The 13,610-nt window shown below is 38.6% G+C and overlaps 1 protein-coding gene across 1 annotated transcript in view; it reads left to right on the top strand.

Annotated features, from left to right (window-relative positions):
• The first annotated feature begins 241 nt into the window (after positions 1-241).
• The window catches only part of PTGIS (prostaglandin I2 synthase), a 28,826-nt gene continuing 15,457 nt past the window's right edge, over positions 242-13,610 (top strand). The window contains exons 1-4 of the mRNA XM_015819750.1: positions 242-419; positions 3,263-3,441; positions 6,427-6,570; positions 10,137-10,291. Of these exons, the coding sequence (XP_015675236.1) occupies positions 285-419; positions 3,263-3,441; positions 6,427-6,570; positions 10,137-10,291 (613 nt within the window). The 5' untranslated portion in view covers positions 242-284. The remainder of the gene's footprint in view (positions 420-3,262; positions 3,442-6,426; positions 6,571-10,136; positions 10,292-13,610) is intronic.

Genomic DNA, 13,610 nt, shown 5'->3' on the forward strand with positions numbered 1-13,610 from the left:
TAGGTTAGACTAGCAGCATAACAATTGAAGAGGTGGAACCCCCAGGGCTCTGGTGCTGCATACCACTGCATCAGGCTGGACTAATGGGTCTCAACATCTGCCCCAAAGAGCCCTGGATTGCAGACAATTGTGCTTCTTTTGCCACGAGCTCAGTGTAGAGTCAGAGTCACATTGTAGCTTTCAGCTTTTGTATTATTTAACTTCATCTAAGAATGCAAGACAAAGTATTTTATGAAACAATGGGGCATGATTAAACAGTAACGTGGTTAATTATCTATCTTGATATGGTTTCCAGGCGGAACGATGAACCTCCACTTGATAAAGGTCACATTCCTTGGCTTGGGCATGCACTGGCATTTGGTAAAGATGCTGCCAAGTTCCTGTCTGAGATGAAAGAGAAGCATGGCGATATTTTCACGGTGAGTATTTATAGTACTTACATATTCTTCAGGGTGCCAAAACTCATCTCCTGCAGGATACAGTGTTAATAGGCCTTCATTGAATGCTGCCTTGAAAATCTTGTAAACTGCCTGGAGTCCTTACATAAAGGTAGGGTATAAATCTAATAAAGGATTTAAATAAATAAAGGTGCAGTGCTTCTTTGGTGGACTTTTACACAGCACTCGGATGATGTCACTTTTCACTTGCAAGCCATCTGAGTTTTCCCATTGGTGCTTCCATCTTCTTTTTCCACTGAAAATCTAAAACAGACATGTCAAACCCGTGACGTCGCGTAGCGTATCGGAGCTTTTTCGCCATTGCAGGCAATGGGATGGGCGTGGTTTCCCGATGACGCGTCCAGCCCGTGGGCTGGCAGTTTGACACCCCTGATCTAAAAGGAGAAAAAGGCAGCATAGTTGTGTTACTGCTAGTACTGTTCCCATCTATCTAAATGTGTTAAGATGGTCAAGGGTCATAGCCATTAGCCAGGGAAAGGAATTATTAGCAAATAGGGATAGTAAATGTGTTTAGCACTTGCTCACCCTTGTAAGTTAGGGAGTCAGATGAAGCAGATGAAATGCTGTAAAGATCTCAAATCTACTGTTCTCCCACAATGCTTAGGTAATAGTCAAGCCCTTTATGCTGCCATTTCACTCCAAACACTTAATAATATATCAGCTTTTGGACTGAAGCATCTGCTAGCATTTTATGGGAATCATTTTGCCACCAAATGTGAAGAGGCAAGATAAATCAAGGAATTAACTGAAGGGCAAAAAAAGGACAACTGCATTCCTCTTATATTTTAAAAATCATCATCTCTAGATGATGACCTGCTAATCTTCACTGAAAGAGGATGTCTATACAAAAGGAAAGTTGTTTTGATTTTAGGTAATCAAACACTCTTATTTAATGGCAGATGAAACCAGGAAGTTTTCAAAAAGAAGAGTTCCTTAAATGACCCATTTATTTATGTATTTGCATAATTTCTAAACTTCCCCTGCATCAAAAAAAAAATAAAAAAATTCCAGGGCAGTTTACCCAAAATTGAGAATACAATTCCAATGGAAGAGAACACAGTTTTTCAGTCATCTTCCAAAGTAAAAGCACAATATAGCCAGCCTATTCCCATATGCAGGTGGTTGCGATGATATCAGAATGACGAAGTATAAGATATAATGCCATTGCAAGTTCCACCCCTTTTATATCATGTTAAAGAGCAGAATTTGGACCGGGGGCCATGCTTTGTTGCTTGCCTTCCTTGCTCTCTTTCTATGGATGACCATTAGCATTTTTGGGAAAAGAGATCTGAGAATCACACATAGAATTGATTTGAGGATATTATCCATAGTTCAGGATTTGAAATTTCCATTCCTGTTCTGATTAACAGATGTTCAGAATAAGTATAAAAACCTTACTTTTCAAATGGTAATTATTGGCTATTATTGATTACAATTAAGAATGGAATGGAATGGAACACTTGAGGCTTTTGTTGAGATTCTTTAGAATATTATATTTAGCGTTAGCTACCAGTGTTCCTCAACATTTGTGAATATATGTCTTTTAAATAGATAAAGATTCAAATAAAATAGAAGAAAGGAGACCCGATGAAATTGATTTTTAATAAATCTCCATCGTTCCCTCTTTAATTCTATTGTACGAAACTTCTATTCATTCCTTAAAGCCAGAGCAAAAACAAAATCAATTAAAACTGAGGTGGGTGATCCTTGATCGTGCAGGTGTTCCTGAATAACAGCTCTCAGCATTCCTCAACAGTTGCACAATTTCTAGGAATCAAAGTTAATCCTTGATTTAGAACAATATGTGGTGCCAAAAATGTTAGTCAAATGTTTTTACTAGGGACACAAAAATTGTGTACTTAGTCATATGCAGACACGTACAAATTAAATAAATTTGGAATGTGAATTGAGTTTCAGTTGGTGGAATCTTTATGTCTCCCTCCCTCCATCCTCTCTCTCTCTCTCTCTCCCTCCCTCCCCCTTCTCTCCCTCCCTCTCTCTCTCTTCCCCCCCCCCTCTTTCTTTTCTTACTGTAGTAATCCCTACTATCCATGTTGGGGGAAGTGTCCTTTATTATTTTTTTATAAATAACTCAAAGTGATGAACATTTTACCCTCACCAACAACCTTGTGAGGTGAGCTGAGCTGAGAGGGAATGACTGACTCAGTCACCCAGCCAGCTTAATTGATACCATTAAGGGACATGAACTATTCACTCAGTTCCAAAATCTTTTGAATTATGAATCAATCATTTGTTCTGGTCCTTGTTCATATAGTGATTCTAGGGATCTTCTTTATAGGGCAATCTCTTTATTGAGATTGAGGAACCATTTAAAATGTATCCTAGTATAAGCACATGTCCTCTAAAGCTGTCTTCTAGGTTCATCTCCTTTTTAACATAATACATTATTTTCTGTAATATGCAAGCTCATACGCACTACAAAGACCACTGCTTGATTCTCAGGACAGTCAAGGCACTCTGTTTACATACCCTCCAGATATTAGTCTAGCTCCACTCTTCAATTCCTGGGCATTCCCAAGTTCTCCATCCTTGAAGCAGGGTCTGGTTTTCATTGAGCAAAATGTTGGATTAGGAATCTATTGAAAAATTTCATGCAAGACTTTGGATAAACTGTAAGATCTCAATTCAGTGTTTTGCTTAGTAGGAATCCTTAGATTCTTAGGGACTAGAGTTGAAAGCAGGGTATAATGAGATGTCTCTCTCTCTTTTTCAAAATTCATTGATATCTTTTAATCGATGTACTAAATTAATTCTTCATGATTAAATGTAATTGTTTGTTTAAGGTTAAAGTTGCAGGAAAATTTGTAACTGTCTTATTGGATCCGCATTCCTACGAAGTGGTGCTTTGGGAATCATGTGCCAAGCTGGACTTTGGCCAATATGCACGTATTTTAATGAAACGGATGTTTGATGTGACGCTCCCCAATTATGATTCTAACAAGGAAAAGGCCATGCTAAGACCGTAAGTGTAAACTTTATATGGGAAGTACATGCATCAAAAAAGTCATGTTATGTTCTATAGACTATTCTGAATTCTCATTTCAGGGGATCCAGCACATGGGGTAGCATCTTCTTTTAAATACTGAAAAAAATGGGGGTCAAGTATTCATCTATAATGTTTGATGATCTGTTGGAATGCATAGACCAGCTTTGTCCAGCTTTGTTAATAAAACTCAGATAAGGAATTATATGCAGTAAATGATTCTTCAGTTACATTACATTCTTCCTTCCAATCAAAAGCATTATCAGTCTTGAGACAGTAAGCTTAAAAAGAACATCGTCTTTAACTGCTGATAATAGAGCTGGGCTGTGCTTCAGATTTTATTCAAACAAGGTGTTTCAGAACATGCAGGAGTATGAAAACAACACTTATTTTGGTAGAGTCCCTTGTGGTGATTGGGGTACCATCTTGTGATGTTATCTTGAGCTCACGTTGGTTGTGACCTCCAAGGAAGTGGATAGGTGCTGACTAGGTTTTCATTTACCACTTACCTTTTGTATCCCTGCCAATCTTCACTGTTGTGAAGAATGGGTGTAGAAGTAACCACTGGCTCTGACTCCTTCATGAGAGGAGTCCCCAACAGTCTTGAAGGAAGCTTTGGTGTACCTCCATCTGAAGAGACCGACCCTGGATCCAGAGTTGAAGATGAAATGGATCCTCGGAGTCCTTTTCACTCTGTATTTGGTCCTAATTTCCTTGCTCTTTAACATCTAAATGAACCTTTTGGTGAGTTCATTCAATAGCTCACAGTGAGGTAAAATCAGAAGTTGTTTGATCGTGGCAGGATAGACATTTAATAAAGAAAGAAACAAATTAATAAATCAGATCCAGAGAGAACAAGCCTGTTTCAAAAGCTCTTTGACAAGTAATCATAAAGGAAGCCAACAGCCTATCTTTCAGTAAGGAATTTTATTAGATAGGGGCCTGCTGACTTTGAACTGCCAATAGAAAGGAGAGGGCTGGGACTAGAAAGGAGTGTTGGACTAAGGCAGGGGTAGGCAACCTTGGCTCTTTTATGACTCGTGGACTTCAACTCCCAGAATTCCTGAGCCAGCTGGGCTAAGCTTACCCTGTGAGTACATGTGAGTACATGGCAGAACTGAAATTTGAACCAGGGATTTCCTGATGAGAAAGACACTACCAGTACGGGTTTGTGTACATCCTGCCTCTTCTGATAATAATTTGTAAGAGTTTTCTTAGTGTGGGGCCTTTGGTGTTGTCTGAGCTTGCATGTTTTCTTGCAGATGTTTCATTACCAAACTAGGTAACGTCATCATTGCTAGTAAGGTTGGGGGGGGAGGTTTGTTGCTCAAACTTCCTCCCTACTAACAAACCCCTGATGATGTCACCTAGTTTGCTAATGAAATATTTGCAAAAAAAAGCAAGCAAGCTCAGAGAGCACCAAGGACCCCACCGTCTAATCCTGAGCTACAAATATTCTTTTCTATCATTTTTCTTATTGGAAGGATTTCAGAATTGTGGGTCACTAAGGATGTTAGATTGGAAGTCCAAGTGAATTATGTCAGGGAGCATGACTTTCCCATGCATATTCCTTGTGAAAGCTTGAGAAATCTCCTGCTTGCCTGGATATGCCGAAATAACAACTGGAACTGGTCCCTTGGGATATTACTGGAGCAATACAGGGAGCAGCTGATACATTTTTGGTTCATTAAGCCAACATTAGTATCCCCAAAACATGATGAAGACTCATTTTAGCAATGAACTTTCAGTGGCACTGCCACTCCTCATTTCACAATCTGATCTCCTTCACAGAGCAGCTGTGAGGATGAAATGAAATTCAATCCAAGGATTTGTCTAGAATGGAATGGCACTGGGATCAACTTACGTCAAAGTTTCCCCATGAATTTGTTCCCATTCATGACATGCTGCTGTAGAAGCAACACAAAATGTCGTGCAGTGTTTTGCCATCTCTACAGTTCATCCAGAACTAGTATCGGCACCTGGCAGTTGGGCATCCAGCACTTGGGAAGACCTACAAGTAACACATGCAGATTGGTATAAATGTAACCATGTTATGCCATTAATTATTTTTTTGTAGTGAATCCATTTAAAAAAACAAAGTTCAAAAAAATTGCCTTTCCTTAATATATCCATTCTTGTACTTTAATGAACACAAGGTTATCTGTAATTTATGCTTAGGGTATTTATCAATCCAAATGTTCATTTTGTTTAGATCAACCGGCCCTATGCTATTCTGGAATTATGTTGATTTTATACATAACTTTCCCAAAACATACACTTTTCATTTGCAAATTTCTGAACATTCCACACTCTATATGGAACTGTCCCAAAGACCTACTTTTCTTAATTAACTTTTCCAGGAAAGGATGAGGGTGCCAGCTGACTCCTTTTGCTTCTACCATCCATCCTACACTGGAGTTTGCTTATGAGGATCAGACTGTTTTTTGGCAGATTTCTTTTACCACTGTATCTAGGACTCCCAAGTTCCTCTTCCTGAGCATTTCCCATGGCCCTGTTTGCATGGATTTGTAACACTCCTGTTTTTGCTAGGCAGCAGCATCAGTACTTACAAAGTATTGTGGTTTGCAGAAAACTACTTCCAAGCTGAATGCAGCCAATGAGCTACTGGCTTGAGATCCCTGATAAAACCCCATTGCATAAATTATTTTAAACTGCAATCCTAAACATACCTGGGACTAAGCCCCAGTGAGTTATAATGCAATCTTTGTTGCCCCCATGGAGATTGCCCACAGGAAATCTTTCATCATTTCGGTATAAGGCATAAATTTTATCTTTTTTCCACCAAGGCAAGGTTTTTGTTGAATCAGACTATCAGAAACTCAGAATAACTTCCAGCTAAGTTGCCAAGTTTCTAAGGTTTATTTAAGAAACCTCAGTTCAGGGAATCCACGCAGAAAGCAGAAAGGAGTTTCACAAAGTATCCTTGTGTGCTTTATTCTACAGCACTCTGAAGGACAAAAACCTTGACAGCCTGACTAAGGCCATGTGCCTTAACTTACAAAACATCCTGCTTCCTGGCCCTGATTGCGCCGGTAGACAGTGGAAAGAGGAAGGTCTGTTTCAGCTCTCCTACAGCACTATGTTCAGGTGAGTGTAATGTTTCTAAGTCCTTTTTTAAAAACTAATAAATTAGGGGTCCTTGGTACTCTGAGCTTGGGTGTTTTCTTGCAGACGTAACTAGATAACATCATCAGTGCTCTAATGCAGCAGTGATGCTGTTCCTAGTGCAGCACTGGTGATGTTACCTAGTTTGCCTGCAAGAAAACAACAAGTTTAGAAAGCACCAAGGACCCCTCATTTTAACCCTAAGCTATAAATATTCTCCCTTATAATATTTTTATTAGGTTTCATTTTAAGATAAAAATACATAAGAACAAAAGTTAGAAAAACAGAAAAAAGAAAGAAAAGTGCAAAGAGAGAAAAAAGATAATGATTTTTGACTTTCTTTGTGCAGTAGATTACAAAAATAATACAACATTGATCTTTTGCTTTACATTTCACAAGATTTCAAACCATTTCTATATTTGCAAAATAATTCTAATCATCAAAACTAAAATCAAAGTTTCAATGTTTTTCAGAATGGAGCAAAAAGTCCAGAAGTGGTTTTCAAATAGAAACAAAGCTATAATCCTTTTCTTTAATTAAAACAATGAATTAGTATGTTTTGCCATCCTTGTATATGTTAGATTTTTTTTGCTGCTATCAACACGTATAATAACAAAGTTCTGAATTTTCATTAAAATTCCTTATCCATCAAACCTAAAAGGAAAAATTCTGTTTTCATTATTTATATTTATTTTAAGAATCTTCTGAATCGAAGCAGAAGTTTGATCCCAGTATGCTTTATCATAAGCTCACCAGAAATGATTAAAAAAAATACCTTCTTTGCATTTGCATTTCCAATATACATTTGAAACTCCTTTACACATTTTTTGACAATTTCTCAAGTGTTAAAAATTAACAAGACACATTTGTAAGTCTTAAACAAGTTTCCAAGGAGGTCTGCTTGGGTTCAGTATGAAGGTTTGAGAGGACCTCCAACAGGACCTCCAATGAGGGATCGAAGACCAACTTTTCACCCTTCTTGACTTCTTGACTTTTCCTGTTCCTCTGTTCCACCACAGGCAATCCTCAACTTACAACAGTTATTTTAGTGATCGCTTGAAGTTACAATGACCATTTTTTACACTTATAACCATTGCAGCATCTCCATGGTCACATGATAAAAATTCAGACGCTTCACAAACTGTTTCATGTTTATGACAGTTACAGTGTCCGGGAGGTCATGTGATCCCTTTTGTGACCTTCAGACAAAGTCGATGGGGAAGCCAGATTCACATAGCAACTGTGTTACTAACTTCACAACTGCAGTGATTCACTTAACAATTGTGGCAAGAAAGAGCGTAAATGGGATAAAATTCACTTGACAACTTGAGTTTAGCAACAGAAATTTGGGGCTCAGTTGTGGTCATAAGTCAAGCACCACCTGTGCTTGTTCTCCTCTCTGAGTTAAACAATGGAGTAGTGCCGGGAGGAAAAAGAAATGTGGCACGGTTCCCACTTGCGTTGCTTGCTGCCTCTGTCTACACGTGGTCAAAGTATAAAAACAAAGAAACTGACAAAAGCAGAACAAGGTAGGGAGTTCCAATGAGCTCATTTGGCTCCTCTGGTATCTGGAATCGGTTCTGCATCTTTTCCTTAAACAAAGAAATAGAAACCAAGTTCTCTTATATTCAATCTTTCAAAGATCTCCTCTCACACAATGGAGCTACAAAGCTGCATAATGTTGATTAAAGGGCTTATTGAATTGCTGCACGTGAATGAACTTTGTGTAACATGCACAGGAAATGTTGTCATGAAAAAGCAACATTCAAATACCAGCTGAACATTTTAGGCCAGTAGGGGACCAAAGAACTACCATGAGCACGTTTCAGAATGTAGGATTCAGTTTCCATACACAATCTTGTCCCAAACTGACTGTAGATTTCATTGTTAACTACCAAGACCTGTACCCAATTACAGCTTTTAGAATGAGAAAAAAAATTATTCTTGAGACCTACTTCTCTGTAATTTAAATCTATTATTCTTGTCCTCTTTTCTGAACAATTCTGCCTGGCATCATTTCAGATATTGGAAAATTACTATCATGTCTTCCTGAAGACAGCTAAATAGATCCAAGATCATTCAACATTTCTGGGTTCCTTATCATATTGTTTGTTTTCCTATGGACATGCTTGGCACATTAACATAGATGGTTTTTGTTGTTTTAATGTTTTATGTTTTAACTGATGCTTTATGATTTTTAAAATTATCCTGTGGTAAAGTTACCCTGTGGTAAGATGAGTGGCCAATAAATTAGATAGATAGATAGATAGATAGATGAATGGATGGATGGATGGATGGATGGATCCATGGCCCTTCCTAAAATATAATGCCCAGCAGTAGACACAACATTCTATATGTGGTTTGATCACTGCTGAATAGAGAGGAATGATATGTTCTCTTGATCCTGGAGCTATATTTCTGTTAAAACAGAACTAAGATTTTATCCCCCCCCCCTTTTTTTTTTTTGTATTACCACATTGTTGGGTCATAATCAGCTTGTGACACACTAGGCTACCCAGAACTCTTTTGCAAGTACTGTTGACCATACTGGATACCATACTATCGTATTCTGTTTCCTATCTAAATGAAAAATTCTGTATTTGTTTTGAAATTCATCTTTCTGCTTTCTAGCTATTATTCTAGCTCATCTGGATCATCCAGAACCCTGACACGTCCCCTAAGGACTTTGCTATCCATATTTCTGGAAATATCTGTAGCTATTTGATATTTTGCAAAGTTGATACGGTACTTTCTAAGCCTTGATCAAATCTTTTATACATGTGTTGAACAATCCAGGGCCAAGACCGGAGATGTGTTGTGTGCCTCTTGATGTAGTGATGTAGAATCATTGACACACATCCTTAGGGTACAGTTGTTCAACCATGCTGAGTCTCCTGCTATTTGGAGTCTCTTAGCCACTAAGAACAGCTTTCAAAGATATAAATGTTGGCAGGTAAACACAGCACTGCTTCTTTTGAAAGAGGAAGTGCTTTCTTTAATGCAAGGTTCAGAAATGAACCCAGCCCAAGATTTCAGTTTAACATTTTTCATTAAGTCAAATAATATCCAGGTAAGGGCTTTAGGACAGAAACCCTACTACGTCTATGGTTAGAAACCCCATCTCTAGTTCAGCAGTCCCCAACCTTTTTGGAAAACCAGGCACTGGTTTTGTGCAAGATAATTTTTCCACAGACCAGGGAGCGGGGGGGGGGGGGGGAAGGAGTGCAGCACCTACTTCCCGCGCATGGACAGTTTTGCATGCCTGCCACTCACCTCCAGCTGCTTGGCCTGGTCCTGACAGGCCAAAGACCAGTACCGGTCCACGGCCCAGGGACTGGGTACCCCTGCTCTAGCTTCAAGGAACTGTACTCAGATTGAGAGAGAGGAAAGAGGGACTTTCCCTTAGTTGATAGGATGACTGGTTATGTCTTCAATAGAGGAGGTTGTTTAGCATTGTGTTGTAATCCCAACACTATGATATTTATAATATATGGTATAATGGTATTTTTAAATAATTGTTTTAATCCCTTCCCTTCCTAACTCTGCAGAGCTGGATTCCTGACATTGTATGGAAATGAAAGCAAGAATTATGAAGATGTTAATAGTCAAGATAAAGATCGAACTCATTCAATGGAAGTTTATAATGCATATTATAAATTAGACCGATTTTTGATGAAAGCTGCCCGGTCAACTTTAAGTGCAGGTGGGTGTCATTGGTAAAGAAATATCACTTTTAAAACGCCAATGCTTTGAAACCTAGACTAAAGTGAATTTACTTCTTAGAATCGAAACCAGAACTACATTACATATCTGTAATGTGTTTGCACTTCTTATTTAAATGTAACTATAATTTAATTAAATGCAATCTTTAGTTTTTAGAGTAATATATGTATAAAAATATTAATATCTAATTATGAGCAAATGCTGATAAATAATAATAATAATAATAATAATAATAATAATAATAATAATAATAATAATAATAATAATAATAATAATAATAATAATAATAATAAAGTTGGAAGGAACTTTGGAGGTCATCTAGTCCAACCCCCTGTCCACTCTCTTCTTAAAGATTTCCAGTGTTGGAGCATTCACAGCTTCTGGAGGCAGGTTGTTTCACTGGTTAATTGTTCTGTCAGGAAGTTTCTCCTTAGTTATAGGTTGCTTCTCTCTTTGGTTAGTTTCCATTAATAATTAAGAATTAGATTAATAATTAGAGAAATGGAAACCAGGAGACAGTGAGTTCTAGTCCCACCTTAGGCATGAAAGCCATTTGGTAACCAAGGGCAAATCATTCTCTCTCAACGCAACCCACCTCACAGGGTTGAGTTATTCATAAAAATAATAAAGGTAGGTTAAAAAAATCTTTTTAAAAATAGAACAATAATGTATCAGCAGATTGACAGATTGTTCATAGTTCACTTCAGAAGATGTATCTGAAACATATGTTATATAGAAATATCTTTAATGATCTGTATCTGTAGTGAATTTAAGTAATGTGATCATTTTGAGAGCTATTTCAAATGATAAAGGGGATTTTTGGTACAGATTATTGATTTTTCAGTTGGATATATCTGCCTTTGGAAGAACATGGTGTCAATCCATTACCCGTCCCCAAATGTTCAGTTGGGATACATTGTGAGAAAGGTAGGTAGGTAGAGGGAGAGAGAAAGAGAGAGAGGATAGACAGACAGATAGATAGAGGTCCATGTTTGAATACATTTTTACATTTATATTATACTTAATATTCTAATAGGTATAGCTGCTGCTTCTCTATTAAAGAGATTTTCCCAGGAACAAAACAAGCAAAAAAGCAGTATAAAACCACCAAGTAAATGTGATTCATTAATAATATAAATGGAACCACATAAAAGAGGTGAAGTAGCAATGTTCTTATTATTGTTGGTGTTGGTTTTTCTTCCTGAAAGACTGGTAAGCAACTATCGTTCAAATGCTACTATCAACCTATTAGAAAGAGGGAATTTACAAGAGGAAAGTTACAAACAGTAGATGGCACCATTGTGTAAGTTTTTAGATCCACTTCATTACAGGCAGTTCAAATGGATAGGTCCATCCAGCTTTCCTCATTTTGCAGGATGAGATAATAGGATAATTTTATAACGATTTTGTCAGCGTTTTCTGTCCAAACTTACAAAATAAGCAGAATTCTTTTCCTTGCCAGTGTTTAAATTGGTAAAAGTGTTTCAAAGAAGAAAAAAATACCGCTAAGTAGAACCTTATACTTTTCAAATCCTGATGTACCCTTTCATTCCTCAACCTGAAGTCTCTTCTATCATTGCTTTGTGATAAAATAAGTATCTTAAAATGATTGCTGTCATTGACTGCTGCAGAAATTACTCAAATGCAGAACCTAATGTATTATGGCTTGCCATTTCCCCTGAATGGTGATCATTTGAAGGTCTTCTGACCTGCAGAGCTCTGAATCTGCACCCACAGTTGGCTAAGACCTACCTGCAATTTGTTTCACCCTTAAGACTGAAAAATACCTAATGAGAGCTAGAACATGAAACATAGAATAATAGGGTTGGAAGGACGTTGGGGTCTTGTAGACCAGGGCTTTTCAACCTTTTCACCCATTGTACCACTTTTAGGATATGGCAACGTCCGAGTACCACCAGTCGCCTAGCAAGGTGTCAAAAACTTGATGACACCCCCCAAAAGGAAAAAAGTGATGAAGTACAGGTAGTCCTTGACTTACAACAGTTCGCTTAGTGACTGTTCAAAGTTACAATGGCACTGAAAAAAGTGCCCCCCAAGCCACAGCCGAGCAAGACACCTGCCTGCCAGCCCGCCCGCGCTCTTCCTCCTGTCCGAGGTTTTCATTGTTGTGAGCATTTCTGTTGAGGATTGGCAGCAGGGGTGGAGTGGGGGATGTTTGGTTTTTATTCCCCCTGTCTGCTGGGTGGTTGCAGCAGGTTTTGGTCACTTCACATGACCCTGGGACACTGTGACCGTCATATATATGAATCAGTTGCCAAGCATCTGAATGTAAATCACAAGACGCTGGAGATACTGCAACATTCCCGCTGATTGGCGCTTCTTCTGGGCTCAGCAGAAGCGCTAGGATCAGTGCTGCTTTCCAGCTGATTGGTGCTTCTTCAGGGCTCAGCAGAAGCACCAGGATCAATGCCAAGCTCCAGCTGGAGCCTGGTGCTGATCCTGGCGCTTCTGCTGAGCCCTGACAGCCCCAAAGAAGCACCAATCAGCTGGAAAGCGGCACTGATCCTGGTGCTTCCACTGAGCCCTGACAGCCCTGCAGCTCCAGCCATCTCTCCCTCAAGCTTGTGCGGTGCTGCCACCATTCAGCTCATTCCCTCCCCCGCTACCACTTTTCTAGGATGGTCGCGTACCACCTGCCAGGTGCCAATGTACCACAGGTGGTACCCGTACCACTGGTTGAAAAGCCCTGTTCTAGCCTAGTCTTCTAGTACATATACCTTGTTCGATAACAGAGTGCATACATTTTGAAAAACTGAGATGGACCATCCTGAGGCTGGTATCACTGAGGCTGCACTCCTATCTCTAATTTCTGAGAAGTTGAAATTACCTCTGAGTGGATATGCCTCAGTGAGAGCCAGATTGATGTAGTGCATGAAGCATCAGGCTAGAATCTAGAAGATGGGAAATTCTAGTCTTGCCTTAGGCCAAAAAAAAAACAAAACCAACAACCATGAGGAAGCAAGCAATGGCAACTCACTTCTGAAATCTTGCCATGCAAACTGCCAGGACTTGCCATAGACTGTATTATTAAGGGGAGATAAAAATGTACAGCCAAACCATGCATAAATGTCTATTGACATCAATCAATTATTGCAGCACCTTCTCAAGCAAACACATAAACATCCAGCACAAATAATTATAATTATAAATAATTATAAAATAAATAAAAATAAGCACATTTAATAATTGTGCTTCCCAGAACAACTTACCTGGGGAGTACAGCTTGTAGAGAGTGAAGAAATAAACTGGTGTAATCACCAGTTCTGTTAATGAACGTT

Source organism: Protobothrops mucrosquamatus, unplaced genomic scaffold, assembly GCF_001527695.2.
Source record: "Protobothrops mucrosquamatus isolate PMUCROS unplaced genomic scaffold, P.Mucros_1.0 scaffold975, whole genome shotgun sequence".
Lineage (NCBI taxonomy): Eukaryota > Metazoa > Chordata > Lepidosauria > Squamata > Viperidae > Protobothrops > Protobothrops mucrosquamatus.